Genomic DNA, 22912 nt, shown 5'->3' on the forward strand with positions numbered 1-22912 from the left:
CAACCTGACAGAGCTTGAGAGGATCTGCTGAGAATAATGGGAGAAACTCCTCAAATACAGCTGTGCCAAGCTTGTAGCGTCATACTCGAAGACTCGAGGCTGTAATCGCTGTCAAAGGTGCATCAACAAAGTACTGAGTAAAGGGTCTGAATACTTATGTAAATGTGATATTTGGCATGGGTCCCCAGATCCTCAAAAGGTTCTACAGCTGCACCATCGAGAGCATCCTGACCGGTTGCATCACCGCCTGGTATGGCAACTGCTTGGCATCTGACCGCAAGGCGCTACAGAGGGTAGTGCGAACGGCCCAGTACATCAGCCAAGCTTCCTGCCATCCAGGACCTATATAATAGGCAGTGTCAGAGGAAAGCCCATAAAATTGTCAGAGACTCCAGTCAACCAAGTTATAGACTGTTTTCTCTGCTACCGCACGGCAAGAGGTACCTGAGCGCCAAGTCTCGGACCAAAAGGCTCCTCAACAGCTTCTACCCCCAAGCCATAAGACGACTGAACAATTCATAAAATAGGCAACGGACCATTTACATTGGACCCCTCCCCCCCTCCCCTTTTGTACACTGCTGCTACTCACTGTTTGTTTGTTACCTATGCATAGTCACTTCGCCCCCACCTACATGTACAGATTACCTCAACTAGCCTGTACCCCCGCACACTGACTCGGTACCGGTGACCCCTGTATATAGCCTCGTTATTCTTATTGTGTTACTTTTAAATTGTTATTTATTATTTTAGTCTACTTGGTAAATATTTTCTTGAACTGCGCTGTTGGTTAAGGGCTTGTAAGTAAGCATTTCACGGTGAAGTCTACACTTGTCGTATTCGGTGCATGTGACAAAGTTTTTTTATTATAATTTATTTTATTTTTAATACATTTTCAAAAATGTCAACCTGTTTTTGCTTTGTGATTATTGGGTATTGTGTGTAGACTGATTTAGGGAAAAAACTATTTAATCAATTTTAGAATAAGGCTGTAACGTAACAAAATGTGGAAAAAGTCAAGGGGTCTGAATACTTCCCGAATGCACTGTATGTCTGCTGCAGAGAGACAAGAGGGAGCATAAGAAAACGAGTCTTTAGTTATCTGCACTTCCTCTCTGGCTCAGTCAGGCCCCGAGTCTGTAATCCAAACAGATCCTTGGATTCCACCACAGATTATAGATGCCCCCAATATCTAAAATAAAATGTTATTTTGCCAAGATCTCTGATCACCCCAGCCTAGCCACTCTGCTTGGTGTACACTTGTTTTAGGATAAGTCTAGAACAAGGCAAGGTTTAGCCCCTGACCCTGATGTTCTTCGCTGATAGGTTATTTGCATTTTCTCTGTCCAGTGGTAGCAGCACTTGGTTGGCTACCCAACTCTCTCTGCATGTCACAGGAATAATAGAAAGTTTGTTGTTGCTATGCTGATCCTTGGAAAATGTGCACTGCTGATGTTGCTATAGAAATCTGATACACCTGATTGGCTGTGGCTGTTTTTTGTTCCATTCTTTGCTGTAATTGTGATCACTGATTTCTCTCATCTCTTCCTACTGCTCTCACTAGGCTAGGTGGAGAATGTTATGATGACATAACCATTCTATTGAATTCAAACACCTCATTACATCATGCAAATTCTTCCAAAGCGGTTTGTGGTTTTATTCTTGCAAAACCTGTTAGTCCCGCTGGTTGGCCATTGAGTGAGGATAGGGAGGAGGTGGAGTGTGCACAGCTTAGTGATTTAGTATGAGGATCAAAGGGATTAGTGAATTAGCAATTTCAATGTTGTTATTATTTTGACTCACATATTGTGTTTTGCATAATGCTTTTCAGATAGAAATATAAAGCAGTACACACACCCAGTGTTGCTGGTGCAGCTCTGAGCAGTCAGTCAGCATTCACCTGCATTTCCTTAGTACATGCCATTACCAACTGTAAATCACAGGATGGGGGGAAAGTAACACATGTTCAGTACCGTGGGTTGCTGTGGAAACAAGTGCCTGTTGGATACCTGCCATTTGAATTCACAGTAACCACATTTCCTCTGGCATAGCTCGTGCCCAATCACCATGTACTGTACACAGCTAGGTTATACACTGAACAAAAATCTAAACGCAACATGTAAAGTGTTGGTCCCATGTTTCATGAGTTGAAATAATAGATAGAAAGTCAGTATGAGGGTTAGCTCAGGATAGAATGAAAGGTGGCTAGTGCGTGGGAGAGTATCTGTAGAGGTCAAAAAGTACTTGCACTCAACCATGAAGAGGAATAACCCAAAGAGGCCAAGATGCAAAAATAATATCATTAATTTAATCCACACTCAAAATAATACAGAAAGTGCAAGGTGCTAATAAAACAAATTCAATAAACTGAGCATACGTTTTGGCCTCATGCCTTCATCAGTGCTGTACAAACAAATTAAAAAGACACGTACTTAAAACACCTGCTGTGCGTAACAGGCGCAACAGGTGCAAGCAGATAGTTCATTAGAGACTGGCAAATGGGGAGTCGATGCATATTAAAAAGGAATATATAAAGTATCAAAAATTGACAATTTGTCAGGTATAATTGGAAAGAGACAATCTAGGCTACATAGCAATAGATATGAAATACTCGAGTAGGCTAAAAAGCTCAGCGATCCCATACGCACAAAAAGCTTATTTCTCTAAAATTTTGTGCACACATTTGTTTACATCCCTGTTAGTGAGCGTTTCTCCTTTGCCAGGACAATCCATCCCCCTGACAGGTATGGCATATCAAGAAGCTGATTAAACAGCATGATCATTACACAGGTGCACCTTGTGCTGGGGACAATAAAAGCTACTCTAAAATGTGCAGTTTTGTCAAACAACACAATGCCACAGATGTTTCAAGTTTTGAGGGAGCATGCAATTGGCATGCTGACTGCAGGAGTGTCCACCAGAGATGTTTCCAGAGAATTTAATGTTCCTTTCTCTACCAAAAGCTGCCTCCAACTTTAGTTTTAGAATTTGTCAGTACGTCCAACCAGCCTCACATCCGCAGACCACGTGTATGGTGTTGAGTGGGCGAGCGGTTTGCTGATGTGAACGGAGTGCCCCATGGTGGGGTTATGGGCAGGCATAAGCTACGGACAATGAACACAATTGCATTTTATAGATGGCAATTTGAATGCACAGAGATACCGTGATGAGATCCCGAGACCCATTTTCGTGCCATTCATCCGCCGCCATCATCTCATGTTTGAGCATGATAATGCACGGGCCCATGTCACAAGGATCTGTACACAATTCCTGGAAGCTGAAAATGTCCCAGTTCTTCCATGGTCTGCATACTCACCAAACATGTCACCGATTTGAGTACGTTTGGAATGCTCTGGATCGACGTGTACGACAACATGTTCCAGTTCCCACCAATGTCCAGCAACTTCGCACAGCCATTGAAGAGTGGGACAACATTCCACAATCAACAGTCAGATCAACTCTATGTGAAGATGTTGCACTGCATGAGGAAAATGGTCACACCAGATACTGACTGGATTTCTGATCCACGCCTCTACCTTTTTTTTTAAAGGTGTCTGTGATCAATAGATGCATATCTGTTTTCCCAGTCATGTGAAATCCCATAGATTAGGACCTAATTGACTGATTTCCTTATATGAACTGTAACTCCAGTAAAACCTTTGAAATTGTTGCATGTTGTGTTTTTTAAATATTTTTGTTCAGTGTATATACAGTACAAAAGTACATGGACACCTGCTCGTCAAATATCTCTTTCCAAAATCATGGGCATTAATATGGAATTGGTCCATCCTTTGCTGCTATAACAGCCTCCACTCTTCTGGGAAGACTTTCCATTAGACGTTGGAGCATTGCTGCTGGGACTTGCTTCCATTCAGCCACGAGCATTAGTGAGGTCGGGCACTGATGTTTGGCGATTCGGCCTAGTCGCAGTCGGCGTTCCAATTCATCCCAAAGGTGTTCGATGGGGTTGAGGTCAGGGCTCTGTGCAGGCCAGTCAAGTTCTTCCACACCGATCTTGGCAAACCATTTCTGTATGTACCTTGCTTTGTGCACTGGGAAATTGTCATGCTGAAACAGGAACGGGCCTTCCCCAAACTGTTGCCACCAAGTTGGAAGCACAGAATGGTCTAGAATGTCATTGTTTGCTGTAGCATTAAGAATTCCCTTCACTGGAACTAAGGGGCCTAGCCCAAACCATGAAAAAACGCCCCAGACCATTATTCATCCTCCACCAAACTTTACAGTTGGCACTATGGATACGGGCAGGTAGCGTTCTCCTGGCTTCCGCCAAACCCAGATTCATCCGTCGGACTGCCAGAAGGTGAAGTGTGATTCATTACTCCAGAGAACACGTTTCCACTGCTCCAGAGTCCAATGGCGGCAGCGAGCTTTACACCACTCCAGCCGACATTTGGCATTACGCATGGAGATCTTACACGCTACCCAAACTGGACGTGTCAAGTGTGCAAGCGTTGCAAAATAAATTTACACATACATGTTATTCAATCATTGCACCCACACTGCTCGCACGTGCCAACGAGCGTCTTCGTTGCCAAGCACTAAAATAGAAGGTGCTTCTATTTGTTATTCCGAACGCGATGCAAGTCCTGCCTCTCCCATCTCCTCATTGTCTTTTACAAGCAAATACCCACGTGCCATCTCCTCATTGGTTATACACACGTGGGTGATTGAAAGATGAACTGAGGTCGGTCGGTAGTTGTAATACACCTTATTATGAAAGTTTGATGCCAATCGCCATATAAAGTCCATAAAGAAAAATCCTGGAAGGAGGAGAGATGACTAGAAACTATTCGGTAACCGTTTTATGTGTGGATTAATTAGAGGACTTTGCATATCAGGTAAAATAACAACTCAACATTTTATATACCAGGACAAATTAGCTAGCAACTGCAAGCTAGCTAGCTAAATTGACATAAATGATTAATGCTTTTCGACCTGTCCCCAAATTAATATAATTGGTTGAGTTTGTTTTGATATTTCAACCTGCGTGTCGTGATTGCGTTCTGTGTGGGGGGACAAAATCAACTTGCGTACGCACCGTATCCGGTTTGGGCATGGTGTTAGGCTTGTGTGCGGCTTCGGCCATGGAAACCCATTTCATAAAGCTCCCGACAAACAGTTCTGAGGCTGACGTTGCTTCCAGAGGCAGTTTCGAACTCTGTAGTGAGTGTTGCAACCAAGGACAGGCGATTTTTACGTGCTATGCACTTAACTTCTCGCGGCCCTGTTCTGTGAGCTTGTGTGGCCTACCAATTCCCGGCTGATCTGTTGTTGCTTCTAGAAGTTTCCACTTCACAATAACAGCACTTACAGTTGACCTGGGCAGCTCTAGCAGGGCAGAAATTTGACAAACTGACTTGTTGGAAAGGTAGTATTCTATGACGGTGCCACGTTGAAAGTCACTGAGATCTTCAGTACGGGCCATTCTACTGCCAATGTTTGTCTATGGAAATTGCATGGCTGTGTGCTCCATTTTTATACACCTGTCCGCAATGAGTGTGGCTGAAATAGCCGAATCCACTAATTTGAAGGGCTGCCCACATACTTTTGGTTATGTAGTGTATCTATGCCCATAACCATATATCAGTATGTGCCGCTTGGTGACGTACATTATAACCCTGTGGTCTATGGGTGAACGGTCGTGATGAGCGCAGTATCTCTTTGAAGCATACTGAACAAAAGTATAAACGCAAAATGCAACAATTTCAACGATTTCACAGTTTAAATAAGGAAATCAGTCAACTGAAGTTAATTCATTAGGCCCTAATCTATGGATTTCACATGACTGGGCAGGGGCGCAGCCAATTAGAATGAGTTTTTCCCCACAAAAAGGGCTTTATTACAGACAAATTCTCCTCAGTTTCATCAGCTGTCTGGGTGACTGGTCTCAGACGATCCCGCAGCTGAAGAAGCTTGATGTGAAGGTACTGGGATGGGCTGGTTACACATGGTCTGCGGTTGTGAGGCCAGATGGGTGTACTGACAAATTCTCTAAAACGACATTGGAGGTGGCTTATGGTAGAGAAATTAACATTAAATTCTCTGCCAACAGTTCTGGTGGACATTCCTGCATGCCAATTGCACACTCTCTCAACTTGAGACATCTGTGGCATTGTGTTGTGTGACAACTGCACATTTTAGAGTGTATTTTTATTGTCCCCAGCGCAAGGTCCATCTGTGTACTGATCATGCTGTTTAATCAGCTTCTTGATATGCCACACCTTTCAGGTGGATGCGTTATCTTGGCAAAGGAGAAATACTCACTAACAGGGATGTAAACAAACGTGCAAAAATGTGGGAGAAATAATATTTTTGTGAACATTTCTGGATCTTCAGCTCATGAAACATGGAACCAAGACTTTACATGTTGCTTTGTATTTTTGTTCAGTACAGAAACAAACCTCCAATAGTCTGCCTAATATAGATGAGTTCACAGTACCCTCGGGATGTTTCAAGTTTTATTTGTCACGTGCACAGGTACAGTGAAATGTGTAACTTGCAAGACCTACTCTGCAGTATTCAATATCAAAATAGTATAACAAATAAAATATTTATATGAAAATCAGTGTGATTTTGAATATGATTTAAAATATGAGTTTGTTTACAGTAGCTAACAGTAGCTAATGCTTGGGTGTTCCACCTAAGTGTTTTCCGGTCCGCCTAAGTTGTAATTTTGAAATATGTAGAAAAGATAATGTACCTATATACAGTACCAGTCAAAAGTTAGGACTCACCTACTCATTTTGGGGTTTTTCTTTATTTTTACTATTTTCTACATAGTAGAATAATAGTGAAGACCTCAAAACTATGAAATAACACACATGGAATCCTGTAGTAACCAAAACAGTGTTAAACAAATCAAAATATATTTGAGATTCTTCAAAATAACCACCCTGTGCCTTGATAACAGCTTTGCACACTCTTGGCATTCTCTCAACCAGCTTTTTATTTTATTTAACCTTTTTATTTAACTAGGCAAGTCGGTTAAGAACAAATTCTTATTTACAATGACGGCCTACCCCGGCCAAACCCTCCCCTACCCCGGACGACGCTGGGCCAATTGTGCGCCGCCCTATGAGGAATGCTTTTCCAACAGTCTTGAAGGAGTTCCCAAATATGCTGAGCACTTGTTGGCTGCTTTTCCATCACTCTGCGGTCCAACTCATCCCAAACCATCTCAATTGGGTTGAGGTCGGGTGATTGTGGAGGCCAGGTCATCTGATGCAGCACTCCATCACTCTCCTTCTTGGTAAATTGCCCTTACTCAGCCTGGAGGTGTGTTGTGTCATTGTCCTGTTGAAAAACAAATGATAGTCCCACTAAGCGCAAACCAGATGGGATGGCGTATCGCTGCAGAATGCTGTGGTAGCCATGCTCGTTAAGTGTGCCTTTTTTAATTCTAAATAAATCAGTGTCACCAACAAAGCACCTCCACACCATCACACCTCCTCCTCCATGCTTCATGGTGGGAACCACACATGTGGAGATCATCTGTTCACCTACTCTGCGTCTCACAAAGACTCAGCAGTTGGAACGAAAAATCTCAAATTTGGACTCAACAGACCAAAGGACAGATTTCCACCAGTCTAATGTCCATTACTTGTGTTTCTTGACCCAAGCAAGTCTCTTCTTCTTCTTATTGGTGTCCAATGCCTGATTTCACACGGTCCCCTCTGAACAGTTGATGTTGAGATGTGTCTGTTACTTGAACTCTGAAGCATTTATTTGGGCTGCAATCTGAGGTGCAGTTACCTCTGCTGCAGAGGATAAGTTCATTAGAGGTAACTCTGGGTCTTCTTTTCCTGTAGCGGTCCTCATGAGAGACAGTTTCATCATTACGCTTGCTGGTTTTTGCGACTGCACTTGAAGAATCTTGAAATTTTCCAGGTTTGACTGACCTTCATGTCTTAAAGTAATGATGGACTGCTGTTTCTCTTTGCCTATTTGAGCTGTTCTTGCCATAATATGGACTTGGTCTTTTACCAAATAGGGCTTCTTCTGTATACCACCCTACCTTGTCACAACACAACTGATTGGCTCAAATGCATTAAGAAGGAAAGAAATTCCACAAATGTACTTTTAACAAGGCACACATGTTGATTGAAATGCATGTAAATGTAGCCTTTTATTTAACTAGGCAAGTCAGTTAAGAACAAATTCTTATTTACAATGACGGCCTACCCCGGACAAACTTGGGCCAATTGTGCGCCGCCCTATGGGACTCCCAGTCACGGCTGGATGTGATACAGCCTGGATTCGAACCAGGGACTGTAATAATGCCTCTTGCACTGAGATGCAGTGCCTTAGACCGCTGCGCCACTCGGGAGCCCAAGAGTGTGCAAAGCTGTCATCAAGGCAAAGGGTGGCTACTTTGAAAAATCTCAAATATGAAATATATTTTTATGTAATACTTTTTTGGTTGCTACATGATTCCATATGTGTTATTTCATAGTTTTCATGTCTTCACTATTATTCTACAATGTAGAAAATATTGAAAAATAAAGAGAAACCCTTGAATGAGTAGGTGTGTCCAATCTTTTGACTGGTACTGTATACAGTGCCTTGCAAAAGTATTCATCACCCTTGGCGTTTTTCCTATTTTGTTGCGTTACAACCTGTAATTTAAATGGATTTTTATTTGGATTTCATGTAATGGACATACACCAAATAGTCCAAATTGGTGAAGTGAAATTAAAAAAATTGAGTGTTTCAAAAAATGAAAAAGTGGTGTGTGCATATGTATTCACCCCCTTTGCTCTGAAGCCCCTAAATAAGATCTGGTGCAACCAATTACCTTCAGAAGTCACACAATTAGTTAAATAAAGTCCACCTGTGTGCAATTGAAGTGTCACATGATCTCAGTACTTATACACCTGTTCTGAAAGGCCCCAGAGTCTGCAACACCACTAAGCAAGGGGCTCCACCAAGCAAGCGGCACCATGAAGACCAAGGAGCTCTCCAAACAGGTCAGGGACAATGTTGTGAAGAACTACAGATCAGGGTTGGGTTATAAAAAAATATCAGAAACTTTGAACATCCCACAGAGCACCATTAAATCCATTATTAAAAAATTGAAAGAATATTGCACCACAACAAACCTGGCAAGAGAGGGCCGCCCACCAAAACTCACAAACCTGGCAAGGAGGGCATTAATCAGAGAGGCAACAAAGCTGCAAAGCTCCACAGCGGAGATTGGAGTATCTGTCCATAGGACCATTTTAAGCCAAACACTCCACAGAGCTGGACTTTACGGAAGAGTGGCCAGAAAAAAGCCATTGCTTAAAGAAAAAATTAAGTAAACACGTTTGGTGTTCGCCAATAGGCATTTGGGAGACTCCCCAAACATATGGAAGAAGGTACTCTGGTCAGATGAGACTAAAATGTAGTTTTTTGGCCATCGAGGATAATGCTATGTCTGGCGCAAACCCAACACCTCTCATCACCCCGAGAACACCATCCCCACAGTGAAGCATGGTGGTGGCAGCATCATGTTATTATTTTCATTGGCAGGGATTGTAAAACTGGTCAGAATTGAAGGAATTATGGATGGTGCTAAATACAGGGAAATTCTTGAGGGTAACCTGTTTCAGTCTTCCAGAGATTGGAGACTGGGATGGAGGTTCACCTTCCAGCAGGACAATGACCCTAAGCATACTGCTAAAGCAACACTTGAGTGGTTTAAGGGGAAACATGTCTTGGAATGGCCTCGTCAAAGCCCAAACCTCAATCCAGTTGAGAATCTGTGGTATGACTTAAAGATTGCTGTACACCAGCGGAACCCATCCAACTTGATGGAACTGGAGCAGTTTTGCCTTGAAGAATGGGCAACAATCCCAGTGGCTAGATGTGCCAAGCTTATCGTGGCATACCCGAAGAGACTTGCAGCTGTAATTGCTGCAAAAGGTAGCTCTACAAAGTATTGCCTTTGGGGCCACCGTATTTAAAAAAGATATATATCATCTTTGAGAACTAACTCACCAAAATAAAAGCTAGGGGGAAAAATGAATACATTCGGGATTATTGATTTTGTTTGAGCATATTACAGCATTAGCCATGGCAAAATGCATAGAATTGCAAATTTTTCTCAGCTCCACGGCAGGATGTTAAATCGCAGGGAATTCGCTATAATATTGCAACATTTTCTCTCCGCTCCATGTGTAGAATTGCAGGTAATTGGCTTAAAATGCAAACATTACTCTACACCGCCAAGATTGGGGGCCTCAAATGTTCTTGCACATGAACCGGACCGAATTCGGCTGCGTCGATGGGCCGACCATGGCTATTGCCACATCCCCCTGCCACACCCACCTTTTTTGATCCAGAAAAATATTTTAACGTGTGTGTGTGTGTGTGTGTGTTTTATGAGCAGCACATACAACGTTGTCTTTGCGTTGGCTCAGGGCCAGAAATAAGAGGGGAAAATAAACACTCTCAGGAAGAAATAGACTCAATAATGGAAAATGCTCCACATCAAAGCAGCCCCTCCCTTCCCCTCAATCTCCCACTGCCTTCAATTTAATTTTACAGCATATTTAAACTTGTGCCCTCTCGTTGTTACGTAAAAGTGTTAGTGTTTTGGCATACAATGTTGCTAGGGAAACATGGAAACACTTTCAAACCAAGCTTTTAAGATGTTGGAGTGCAGATGATTTGAGTTAGAAAAATTGCATGTTCTCACTTGAGTGCGGTCAGATGTTGATGACTTCAAATTGTATTAGTCACATGCGGCGAATTCAACAGGTGTAGACCTTAGTGAAATGCTTACTTACGAGCCCCTAACCAACAATGCAGTAAAAAAAGAAGGAAAAAAAAGAATAAGAAATAAAAGTAATACGTAATTAAAGAGCAGCAGTAAAATAACAATAGCGAGACTATATACAGGGGCGTACCGGTACAGAGTCAATGTGTGGGAGCACCGGTTAGTCGAGGTAATTGAGGCAATATGTACATGTAGGTAGAGTTATTAAAGTGACTATGCATAGATGATAACAACAGAGAGTAGCAGCGGTGTGAAAGGGGGGGGGTGCAATGCAAAGAGTCTGGGTAGCCATTTGATTAGATGTTCAGGAGTCTTATGGCTTGGGGGTAGAAGCTGTTTAGATGCATCTTGGACCTAGACTTGGCGCTCTGGTACCGCTTGCCGTGCGGTAGCAGAGAGAACAGTCTACGACTACGGTGGCTGGAGTTTTTGGCAATTTTTAGGGCCTTCCTCTGACACCACCTGGTATAGAGGTTCTGGATGGCAGGAAGCTTTGCCTCAGTGATGTACTGGGCCGTACGCACTACCCTCTGTATTGGTGGCCGAGCAGTTGCCATACTAGGCAGTGATGCAACCAGTCAGGATGCCCTCGATGGTGCAGCTGTAGAACCTTTTGAGGATCTGAGGACCCATGCCAAATCTTTTCAGTCTCCTGAGGGGGAATAGGTTTTGTCGTGCACTCTTCACGACTGTCTTGGGGTGCTTCCTTGGACCATGTTAGTTTGTTGGTGATGTGGACACCAAGGAACTTGAAGCTCTCAACCTGCTCCACTACAGCCCCGTCGATGAGAATGGGGGTGTGCTCGGTCCTCTTTTTCCTGTAGTCCACAATCATCTCCTTTGTCTTGATCACATTGAGGGAGAGGCTGTTGGCACCACACGACCAGGTCTCTGACCACCTCCCTATAGGGTGTCTCATCGTTGTCGGTTGTCATCGACAAACTTAATGATGGTGTTGGAGACGTGCCTGGCCGTGGAGTCATGAGTGAACAGGGAGAACAGGAGGGGACTGAGCATGCACCCCTGAGGGGCCCCTGTGTTGAGAATCAGTGTGGCGGATGTGTTGCTATCTACCCTTACCACCTGGGGGCGGCCCGTCAGGAAGTCCAGGATCCAGTTGCAGAGGGAGGTGTTTAGTCCCAGGGTCCTTAGCTTAGTGATGAGCTTTGAGGGCACTATGGTGTTGAACGCTGAGCTGTAGTCAATGAATAGCATTCTCACATAGGTGTTTCTTTTGTCCTGGTGGGAAAGGGCAGTGTGGAGTGCAGTAGAGATTGCATCATCTGTTAGGGTGGTATGCAAATTGGAGTGGGTCTAGGGTTTCTGAGATAATGGTGTTTTTGTGAGCCATGGCCAGCCTTTCAAAGCACTTCATGGCTACAGATGTGAGTGCTATGGGTCGGTAGCCATTTAGGCAGGTTTCCTTAGTGTTCCTGTGCACAGGGACGATGGTGGTCTGCTTGAAACATGTTGGTATTACAGACTCGGACAGAGGTTGAAAATGTCAGTGAAGCCACTTACCAGTTGGTGAGTGCATGCTCGCAGTACATGTTCTGGTCATCTGTCTGGCCCTGTTGACCTGTTTTAAAGGTCTTACTCACATCAGCTGCGGAGAGCGTGATCACACAGTCTTCCGGAACAGCTGGTGCTCTCATGCATGTTTCGGTGTTATTTGCCTCAAAGCGAGCATAGAAGTAGTTTAGCTCGTCTGGTAGGCTCGTGTCACTGGGAAGCTCTCGGGTGTGCTTCCCTTTGTAGTCTGTAATGGTTTGCAAGCCCTGCCATATCCGACAAGCGTCAGAGCCGGTGTAGTAGGAATTCGATCTTAGTCCTGTATTGACGCTTTGCCTGTTTGATGGTTCGTCGGGGGGCATAGCGGGATTTCTTATAAGCTTCCGGGTTAGATTCCAGCTACTTGAAAGCGGCAGCTCTAGCCTTTAGCTCAGTGGGAATGTTGCCTGTAATTCATGGCTTCTGGTTGTGGTATGTACGTATGGTCACTGTGGGGATGACGTCATCTATGCATTTATTGATGAAGCCAATGACTGATGTGGTGTACTCCTCAATGCCATCGGAGGAATCCCGGAACTTATTCCAGTCTGTGCTAGCAAAACAGTCATGTAGCTTAGCATCTGCTTCATCTGACCCCTTTTTTTATTGATCTAGTCACTGGTGCTTCCTGCAGGAATCAGGATAGAATTATGGTCAGATTTGCCAAATGGAGTGCGACGAAGAGCATTGTATGCGTGAGTGGAGTAAAGGTGGTCCAGAAGTGTTTAATTTTATTTATTTATAAAAAATAAATAAATCTTCCTCTGTTTGCACATTTAACATGCTGATAGAAATTTGGTAAGACTGATTTAAGTTTTCCTGCATTAAAGTCCCCGACTATTAGGAACACCGCCTTTGGGTGAGTGTTTTCCTGTTTGCTTATGGCGGAATACAGCTCATTCAGTGCGGTCTTAGTGCCAGCCTCAGTCTGTGGTGGTATGTAGACCGCTACGAAAAATACAGATGAACTCTCTAGGTAGATAGGTGTACAGCTTATCAGGAGATGCTCTAACTCAGGTGAGCAAAACCTCGAGACTTCCCTAGATATCGTTCACCAGCTGTTATTTACAAAAATACATTGTCCGCCGCCCCTTGTCTTACCAGACGCCGCTGTTCTATCCTGCCGATACAGTGTATAACCAGCCAGCTGTATGTTGATAATGTCGTTCAGCCACGACTCCATGAAGCATCAGATATTACAGTTTTGAATGTTGGTAGTTTAATCTTCCGCATAGGTCATCGATTTTATTTTCCAAAGATTGCACATTTGCTAGCAGAATGGAAGGCAGTGGGGGTTTATTCCAGCCACCCCAGTCATAGACTGTTCTCTCTACTACCGCATGGCAAGCGGTACCGGAGTGCCAAGTCTAGGACAAAAAGGCTTCTCAACAGTTTTTACCCCCAAGCCATAAGACTTCTACCCGGGACTATTTACATTGTGTGCCCCCTCCCCCCAACCCCTCTTTTACACTGCTGCTACTCTCTGTTTATCTTATATGCATACTCACTTTAACCATACCTACATGTACATACTACCTCAATTGGGCTGACCAACCAGTGCTTCCGCACATTGACTAACTGGGCTATCTGCATTGTGTCCCACCTCCCGCCAACCCCTCCTTTTACACTACTGCTACTCTCTGTTCATCATATATGCATAGTCACTTTAACCATACCTACATGTACATACTACCTCAATAAGCCTGACTAACCGGTGTCTGTATATAGCCTTGCTACTCTTATTTTCAAATGTATTTTTACTGTTGTTTTATTTATTTACCTACTTACCTACACACACACACACACACACACACACACACACACACACACATACCTTTTTTTTTCGCACTATTGGTTAGAGCCTGTAAGTACGCATTTCACTGTAAGGTCTACACCTGTTGTATTCGGCGCACGGGACAAATAAACTTTGATTTGATAATGAATTCTCAGAAGGCAGCCCGCCTGCTGGCTCCTTTTTCTCTGCCTTCTCTTCACTCAAATGACAGGGATCTAGGCCTGTACCCATGGTTCTGTGTTTTCCGTAGTAGATGGTTAGACCAGCGAACTAGGTATCACAGGTCATAATAAAAGCACTGCTTCTTGTGGTGCAGAACTTAGTTGGTCAACTGCTGGGATTGATTAGATGAGTCAATTCACCTGGTTTCCCTAAACAGCTGCCAATTCCGGGGTCAATATGACAGCAAATACTGCAACACCCTGCAGACCTGATCCTGTATTCACAAAGCCTTTCAGAGTAGGTGTTGATCAAGTGTCAGTCTTTTAGATCATAATGAATTGGGAGTATTTGGACTGATTGGGACCTGATTCTAGATGAGCACTCCTACTCTGAGACTCTTTGTGAATATAGGCCCAGATCCATCTGTCTCTGTACTAGACCTTGCTTTCACTTTTTGTGTTGTTGTACTATAAAGATACCTGACTCCTACCTCTTCATCTTCTCCATTCAGCAGCAGAGACCTCCCAACAGGCCCAAACCCAAAATGGCGGCCTCGTCTCCTGCGCCTGCGGTCAAGCTGTCGGCCAGCCGGAGCACGTCTGGGGCCCGGAGAAGGAGGACGCGATGTCGGAAGTGTGAGGCGTGCCTGAGGACAGAGTGTGGAGAATGCCACTTCTGTAAAGACATGAAGAAGTTTGGCGGGCCGGGTCGCATGAAACAGTCCTGCATCATGAGGCAGTGTATCGCGGTAGGCCTCATACTAACCTGCAGAGTATTTGGACATTCTTTGTATGTGTGTGGACATTTTATCTGGTGACTATGTGCAGAGGGGGAGTTTCTAATATACTAATGTGGTGTTTGTTGTCTCCAGCCTGTCCTGCCACACACTGCGGTGTGTCTGGTGTGTGGGGAGGCAGGGAAGGAGGACACAGTGGAGGAAGAGGAGGACAAATTTAACCTCATGCTCATGGAGTGCTCCATCTGCAATGAGATAGTCCATCCACTCTGCCTCAAGGTAAACTGCTCAAGACAGTATGCTGTTAATGAGCATCTTATCTGTTTGATTTAATTGATTCAGTGTGAGCACTTACATTACTGCAGTAATATTTGTTTATGGTAGCCCTTCCTCCTATAGAGCAGGGGTCGAGTGGTTTGGTTTTGTCCCGCACCCCCAAAAAAAACTATTTAGAATTTTTAAGATTTATGTTTTTGGTCACCAGGAGCAAGTCACAGGAGCAAAAAATTAGTTTAATTTAGGAAATCTGTTCCCAGGTATTCCCACAAATAAAGAGACATACGTGAACGTGTCTCAATGTATTCAAGGTATGAAATTATTGTTTAGGGGTTAGGGGTTCAGAGCAAAGCCGTGGCGCAGTTATAAGCAGTCTCACTTAAACCCCCATATCCGCTGCTCCGTTTGACATTTGTTACGTTACAGCCTTATTCTAAAACGGATTACATGTTGTTTTTTCTCAATCCCCATAATGACAAAGCAAAAACAGGTTTTAAGAAATGTTTTCAAATGTATGAAAAAAAAAAAACTGATATCACATTGACATAAGTATTCAGACCCTTTACTCAATACTTTACTTCACCATAAGGATGGTGCCAGGTTTCCTCCAGACGTGACGCTTGGCGTTCAGGCCAAAGAGTTCAGTCTTGGTTTCATCAGACCAGAAAATCTAAATCTTGTTTCTCATGGTCTGAGAGTCCTTTAGGTGCCTTTTGCATTTTACTGAGGAGTGGCTTCCGTCTGGCCACTCTACCATAAAGGCCTGATTGGTGGAGTGCTGCAGAGATGGTTGTCCTTCTGGAAGGTTATCCCATCTCCACAAAGGAACTCTGGTGCTCTGTCAGAGTGACCATCAGGTTCTTGGTCACCTCCGTGAACAAGGCCCTTCTCCCCCGACTGCTCAATTAGGCCAGGTGGCCAGCTCTAGGAAGAGTATTGGTGGTTCCAATCTTCTTCCATTTAAGAATGGAGACCACTGTGTTCTTGGGGACCTACAATGCTGCAGAAATGTTTTGGTATCCTTCCCCAGATCAGTGCCTCGACACAATTCTGTCTCGGAGCTCTACGGACAATTCCTTCGACCTTATGACTTGGTTTTTGCTCTGATGTGCACTATCAACTGTGGGACCTCATATAGACAGGGAATTGCCTTTATAAATCATGTCCAATCAATACATTTACCACAGGTGGATTCCAATCAAGTTGTAGAAACATCTCAAGGATGATCTTGAGAAAAGGATGATCATGGAAACAGGATGACCTTGAGAAAAGCTAAGGGTTTAGTTAAGAGATGGCTGAGTTATTGATAAATCAGGAAATGTGATTTCATGTGTCAATTTTAAATCCTTTGTAAATCCTGTGTAATGTCATCAAAGACATTACATTGATGAACCATGTTACGTTTGGCATTGATATCTTAACAAATAAGCAAACTAACAATTCACTTGTTTAACTATGTAATGCTAGAACTTAAAATAATCATAACAAATCTTCTCATTGACAAAAGCCAGATTCACTCCAAATTTGGTTGTTGGACTCATCACAATGATCCCTCAATGTTCGCCAGTAGATGCATATTAGCACATATGTTAAAATATACCAAAATACTTAATAATAAAATATCTTCTCATGAGCCATAGGACCAAATGACACCAAATTTGGTCCTGATCAGTAAAAGATGGCTGAGTTATTGACAAATCAAAATCTGATTTTAAGTGCTCATTTAACCCACTGTAAATCCACATTTAACAGTGGCCTATCGACTTGAAACTTGTCATTGTTATCATGGACGTCCTTAAGATGTACTACACTGAATTTGGTATTGATATATTTTTTTTAAACAAGAAAAATATTAACAACTCACTCTTTGCATATGTAACGCTAATGATTTTGTATTTAGTGCACATAAAGGAAGATACAGTAGTTCCTACATGATAGTGCTTGCTTTGTTATCCAACTGATCTTGTGTTCCTTTTGTCACCCTGTGAACCCTGTTTATTGCTGCTCGTAGCTATATTTTTCACCCCCCAAAAATATGAGGGTCTAAGTTGTGGTCAATTTGCAGTGTACATATTATCATAATTATGTTCCGGCCCCCCATCATCCGCTCCGACAAAAATTGGTCCGCAGATTAATCTAGTTGCCTTCCCCTGCTATAAAGGACTTATTCTGCAAATGATAAATGATAGCTTTGTTTCATACTTTATCACTTTTACTTGTGTTTCCTATCACCTTCACCCACTCACTACTTGTGCTCTCTTGTTCAGGTGAAGAATTCTGGTGGAGTTGTAAATGAAGAGTTGCCAAACTGCTGGGAGTGTCCAAAATGCAACCATGCAGGGAAGACCGGGAAAGTAAGCATCTATGTGGTTGTGGAAATGAATGTTCTAGGCAGAATATCTACGCTCTGCACTGTTCAATAAATCACGTTTATTATAAAAAGACTTGAATTGTCTGGAAACAAATAGGCAAAAGGTATAAAGTTGTCTTCCCTTGTTTCTTCCCTTTTGGCTGTCAAGCAAAAAAGAGGACCAGGATTCAAGTACGCGTCCAACCTTCCCGGGTCGCTACTGAAGGACTCACGATTGACCCGTGACGTTAAGGAAGAGTCCGACCTTCCCGGGTCGCTACTGAAGGACTCGCGATTGACCCGTGACGTTAAGGAAGAGTCCGACCTGCCCAGTGTGCCAACATCACCCACTGCAGTGAAGAGGAAGGTAGAGCGTGATGACACCCCCAAGAGGAAAGCAGAGGAATATCCTCCTCTGAAGAAACGTTCTCCCATGTTGTCTCTGGGCGGGCTACCTCATCCCCGACCCAGGCCTGAGGACAACCCTCTGAGGAAGAAGAGGAAGCTGTTCGACATCAAAGATGAGGACGAGCCTCCTGTTGTCAAGAAAAAGGTAATTTATCCAACAGGCTTTAAGCTGACCATGGATAATTATTTTTATATTGACTGTCTTTACTGAGCATTCCTCTTGATTTGATAAGAGACAGATTTGATAAGGCCCAGAGTTTATTTTGTCAAGATTCTATTACCAAACAACCCTTTTGATTTGAGAATTTGTAGTCCACTTACTTGTCAAACACTGTTTGGAGAAAAATCTATGATAAATAAGGTCTTTATAAAAATGCAAATTAAAACTGTAAAGATGATTGTAACAAATTAATGTCAGAGTAATTGATATGCTCCCCATGTGCCCTTACAGAAGAAGCCCCCAAAACCCGATGACACCTTCACCTCCAAGCTGTTACAGCCCATCAAGCAAGAGAAAGTTGATGAGGACGAAGACCATGAAGATGACAGATACACAGGGGACAGGGTTGCAGCTAAAGGGAAAAGAGAAGAGGATGAAGATGAGGAGGAAGAAGAGGAGAAAGATGGTGTAGAGGACAGTAAAGACGGTAAAGTAAAGACTATGCTGAGTCCACTGTTACGGACGTCTGCAGCCAGAGAGAGTGACCAGTCCTGCTCCAGCTCTCCCCGGGCAGGGCCCAGCAGTGAAGGGGGCGATGCCCCAGAGAAGACACTTGGCCAGCTGAAGGCACACCAGCGACGCCGCCTACCCAACAAAGAGCTGAGCAAGGAGCTGAGCAAAGAGCTCAACCTGGAGATCCAGAAGACCGAGGACTGCTTGGCCAATCAGAACCGCAGACCACTGAAGGGGGAGAACAGCCCAACCAATAACAACCGTCGACCACTGAAGACTGAGGACTCTATCAATCAGAACCGCAGACCACTAAAAACAGAGGACTCCCCCACCAATCATAACCGCAGGCCAATTAAGACTGAGGATGGCCTATCCAATCACAACCGTCGACCATTGAAGACCGAGGACAGCTTGGCCAATCAGAACCACAGGCCAATGAAGACAGAGCCTGAGAGTGACGGGGAGGAGCATAAGCCCAAGCGGCCACTCGACAACGGCAGCAGTGACCTCGGAGACTGGCTCCACCCCAGGGGGCGGGAGGTGAACGGGACGCCCCGCCAGCTCTCGCCCCTGGGGTGGAACCGCAGCTCTCCGATCACACCTATTTGCCCACGCCCCCCTCCCTGCCACTCACCGTCCAAGTGTGTACAGATGGAGCGTCACGTGATCCGGCCGCCTCCCATCAGCCCCCCGCCAGACAGACTTCCCCTGGATGACGGACAGGCCCACGTGATGCGCAGGGAGGTGTGGATGGTCGTGTTCGGCCACCTCGCACACAGAGACCTGTGTGTCTGCATGCGCGTCTGCAAGACCTGGAACAGATGGTGAGCTGTAGCTATCGGAGGTCGTGTCTACACTTGACAATTACATGCAACTTCTGCTATCAGAATACGAAGATCGTATGGGTCTAGATGCACAAAAGTCACTTTGTGGTCTGATTGTGTTCAGATCTGTCTGACCACTTAAGGAGGTGGTCAGGGATGCGTTGTGTGCGGATTTCTCCTCAGTCTGGACGCAATCAGGCTACCAAAAGCGCATACAGTGGACGACGTCATCAGTGTCTAGAAAACTTGTGTTTTGGGACCGAGAGGCACCTTATCAAAACAAATTTATTTATAAAGCCCTTCTTACATCTGCTGATATCTCAGTGCTGTACCGAAACCCAGCCTAAAACCCCAAACAGCAAGCAATGCAGGTGTAGACGCACGGTGGCTAGGAAAAACTCCCTCGAAAGGCCATCATTATAACATTGGAGGAAATGCGTTCCTAGCGTGTGAGGATCGTGTTTGCTGGCCTCATAAATGCTTTTGTTTGGCTAGAGTTATGCAATCCCTTCAGCATTGCTTGGTAACTACAGAGGTTAGCTGGCTACTTAGCTATATAGTAGTTAGCTACTGCCGTCTATTGTTGTTGTTGTTATCATATTTGGTTTATTCCACCATTTGTAGAATGCACACTGGCATTTGATTATAGTGCAGGAACGGACACAATGTGGACGCATTTAAATATAGACTCGTGACGTGTTCGGAATTCCATGATCAGAACTCCATTATCAGAATACTAAAGTTGCATGAACTGCCAAGTCCAGACAGGGCCTGATAGACCAAAACGTCTGGTACGAAGTTGGACAAGTCAGTCTTGTGAATAGTGGGTTGTGTTTTTCAAAGTGGTCCTTGTTTATTGGAAAGACCGTATGAACACTAAGCTGTAAGGCTCGTGGCTTGCCTAGAGCTCTCACCTCAGTGTAGTCTTTCCACAGCTGTAGCTATGGTGGCTGTGTGATCGTGTAGTTACCTTCGTCCCTGCCTCCCCAGGTGCTGTGATAAGAGACTGTGGACGCAGATCGATCTGAACCGCTGTAAGTCCATCACTCCCCTCATGCTGAGTGGCATCATCCGCAGACAGCCTGTGGCTCTGGACCTCAGCTGGACCAACATCTCCAAGAAGCAGCTCAGCTGGCTCATCAACAGACTGCCAGGTATATTCAACACCAGCCAGCAGTGTTGTAACTGAGGCAATGTGCATATCCCTCTGTGGCTTTTTAATAGAACGGTCTACAGTATACACCTAGCCATTATACTGTGTCTGTCCATGGCTCTGGGTACACATTGCAAACCTGATGTCACCACTGCAGCCTGTTACTGTGCTTCTCTGTACTGAGAGCATTGATAAGAACGTATTTAATGCGACTAGTTTGGTGATAATGTAACGCTGTCTTTGTTTCCTTGGTTGGGTGAGCTGGAAGTTTCAGAGAATGCTGCCGTATGTCTGAGATTCTGCTCCATAATAATGGTATCCCCAGGGGTTCCTCAGTGTTTCTGACGATTGGCTTTGTTTCTTCTTAGAATTAATTATGCGGCGACTGTAATTACATTTGCATAGTGATGGTTTTTGTTTGCTTGATTTTGCACCCTCAGGTTAATGAACTGTTGGAGACTATTAAGACCCCCCCCAAAAGGATTGAACGGGGCAGCAGATAATGTTACACGCTTTGAGTTTTGAGTTACTTAATTAGGACTGACTTAGTCCAAGGGAGGCAAACCCAATTCTGTATTATTATGGCGTTTTGGTTTCGGTCATTTTGACAGTGCTAGGGTGTGTTTAGTAGGAATTGAGAGAGTGAGTGATGTCGTTGAGTTTGACCCCTCTTAACCCCTGACTGTTGTCCCTGCAGGTCTGCGGATGCTGCTGCTCTCAGGCTGCTCCTGGGTGGCTGTGTCTGCCCTCTGCACCGCCAGCTGCCCGCTGCTGCGGACCCTGGACGTCCAGTGGGTAGAGGGTCTCAAAGACGCCCAGATGAGGGATCTGCTCTCACCCCCCACAGACAACAGACCAGGTAGGTTTTCGCCATCCTGCACTGTGTTAGTGACCATCTGGACACATGGTGTGAAGTATTGAACAGTATGTCAATCTGCTTTGGAGTCCAGTCAGGCTGCTGCAGCCCATCCATGTCAGGTCTTGCTGTGCTCTCTGCTGACCATTTGTGTCGGTCTTTATAGGCCACACAGCTGGAAAAGCTTGCATTCGATTTTGCTCCTAGTAGAAGTAAGGAAGCTTTTTAAAAAAATATTTAAAAAAGAACTTGACATGCATTCAATCTTTGTCTCTCTCTACCTCTCTAGGTCAGCTGGACAACAGGAGTAAGCTGCGAAATGTGGTGGACCTGCGTCTGGCCGGGCTGGACATCACGGACACCTCTCTGCGCCTCCTCATCCGCTACATGCCCCAGCTGACCAGACTGGACCTGAGCTACTGCAACCACGTTACTGACCAGTCAGTCAACATCCTGACTGCTGCAGGGACCACCACCAGAGACTCGCTCACTGACATCAACCTCTCCGGTAGGATCATACAAGGCCATGTCACAATGCCTACTATCACTATAGACATTGGCCATGTCAGTGTTAAGTTCATGTTTTAAGTATCCCTATATTTCTGTTATTACGGGGCTTTCACTCAGTCAAGAGTGCGCATGCGCAGGAAGTCTTGTCGTTGTTGGACCTAGCCTTGAGTGTAAAGGCTACCTTGTAGTGTGTTCATTAAGTAGAGTAAACTTTGTTAAACTGGAACCTTGTCGTTGTGTCATTTCGAGTTAACATTGGTAGCAGAGGATGGCTTCTAACTACAACGTGCCACCTCGCTTCGACGAGAAGAGGTCGTACGAAAGTTGGAAAAATGAACTGGGAATCTGGATACGCGTTACTAATCTGGACGGGAAAAAGCAAGCACTTGCGGTGGTATTATCGCTCGAGGGAAGAGCGAGAGATACAGCACTGGATTCTGTATTTCTCAAAGAAGAGAAAGACCGTGCCTACGAGGCATATTCAAACTTTGACAGTGTTACGAGAGATATTTCGGTTGCAATGGCAGACTACATCATTGATTTCGAACAGAGGTACAATAGAATGCGCAAGTACGACATGGTTCTCCCAGATGCAGTGTTAGGGTTCAAGTTACTAGACACTGCCTGTCTAGATGGTAGGGAGAAACAGTTGGCTTTGACTGCTTGTACTGTGCTGACTTTTGCATCTATGAAGTCGGCACTAAAAATAATATTTGGTGAAAAGACGCCTGTCGCGCCAATAACAGATGGAATGCAAGTGAGTGACGCAGCATATTACACCGAGCAGCACAGAAAAGGCGCCAACAAGTCACGTTCTCAAGACAACCAGAAGAGGGCGCCA

The 22912-nt window shown here is 44.5% G+C and overlaps 1 protein-coding gene across 1 annotated transcript in view; it reads left to right on the forward strand.

The window, feature by feature from the left end:
* The window catches only part of LOC120045037 (lysine-specific demethylase 2B-like), a 44924-nt gene that overhangs the window by 17772 nt on the left and 4240 nt on the right, over window positions 1-22912 (forward strand). Inside the window, exons 13-20 of the mRNA XM_038989863.1 lie at window positions 14797-15033; window positions 15157-15300; window positions 17565-17651; window positions 17817-18200; window positions 18507-19552; window positions 20543-20706; window positions 21403-21564; window positions 21851-22069. Coding sequence (XP_038845791.1) covers window positions 14797-15033; window positions 15157-15300; window positions 17565-17651; window positions 17817-18200; window positions 18507-19552; window positions 20543-20706; window positions 21403-21564; window positions 21851-22069 — 2443 coding nt within the window. The remainder of the gene's footprint in view (window positions 1-14796; window positions 15034-15156; window positions 15301-17564; window positions 17652-17816; window positions 18201-18506; window positions 19553-20542; window positions 20707-21402; window positions 21565-21850; window positions 22070-22912) is intronic.

The sequence above is a fragment of the Salvelinus namaycush genome, chromosome 3 (genome assembly GCF_016432855.1).
Source record: "Salvelinus namaycush isolate Seneca chromosome 3, SaNama_1.0, whole genome shotgun sequence".
In the NCBI taxonomy this organism is placed as follows: domain Eukaryota; kingdom Metazoa; phylum Chordata; class Actinopteri; order Salmoniformes; family Salmonidae; genus Salvelinus; species Salvelinus namaycush.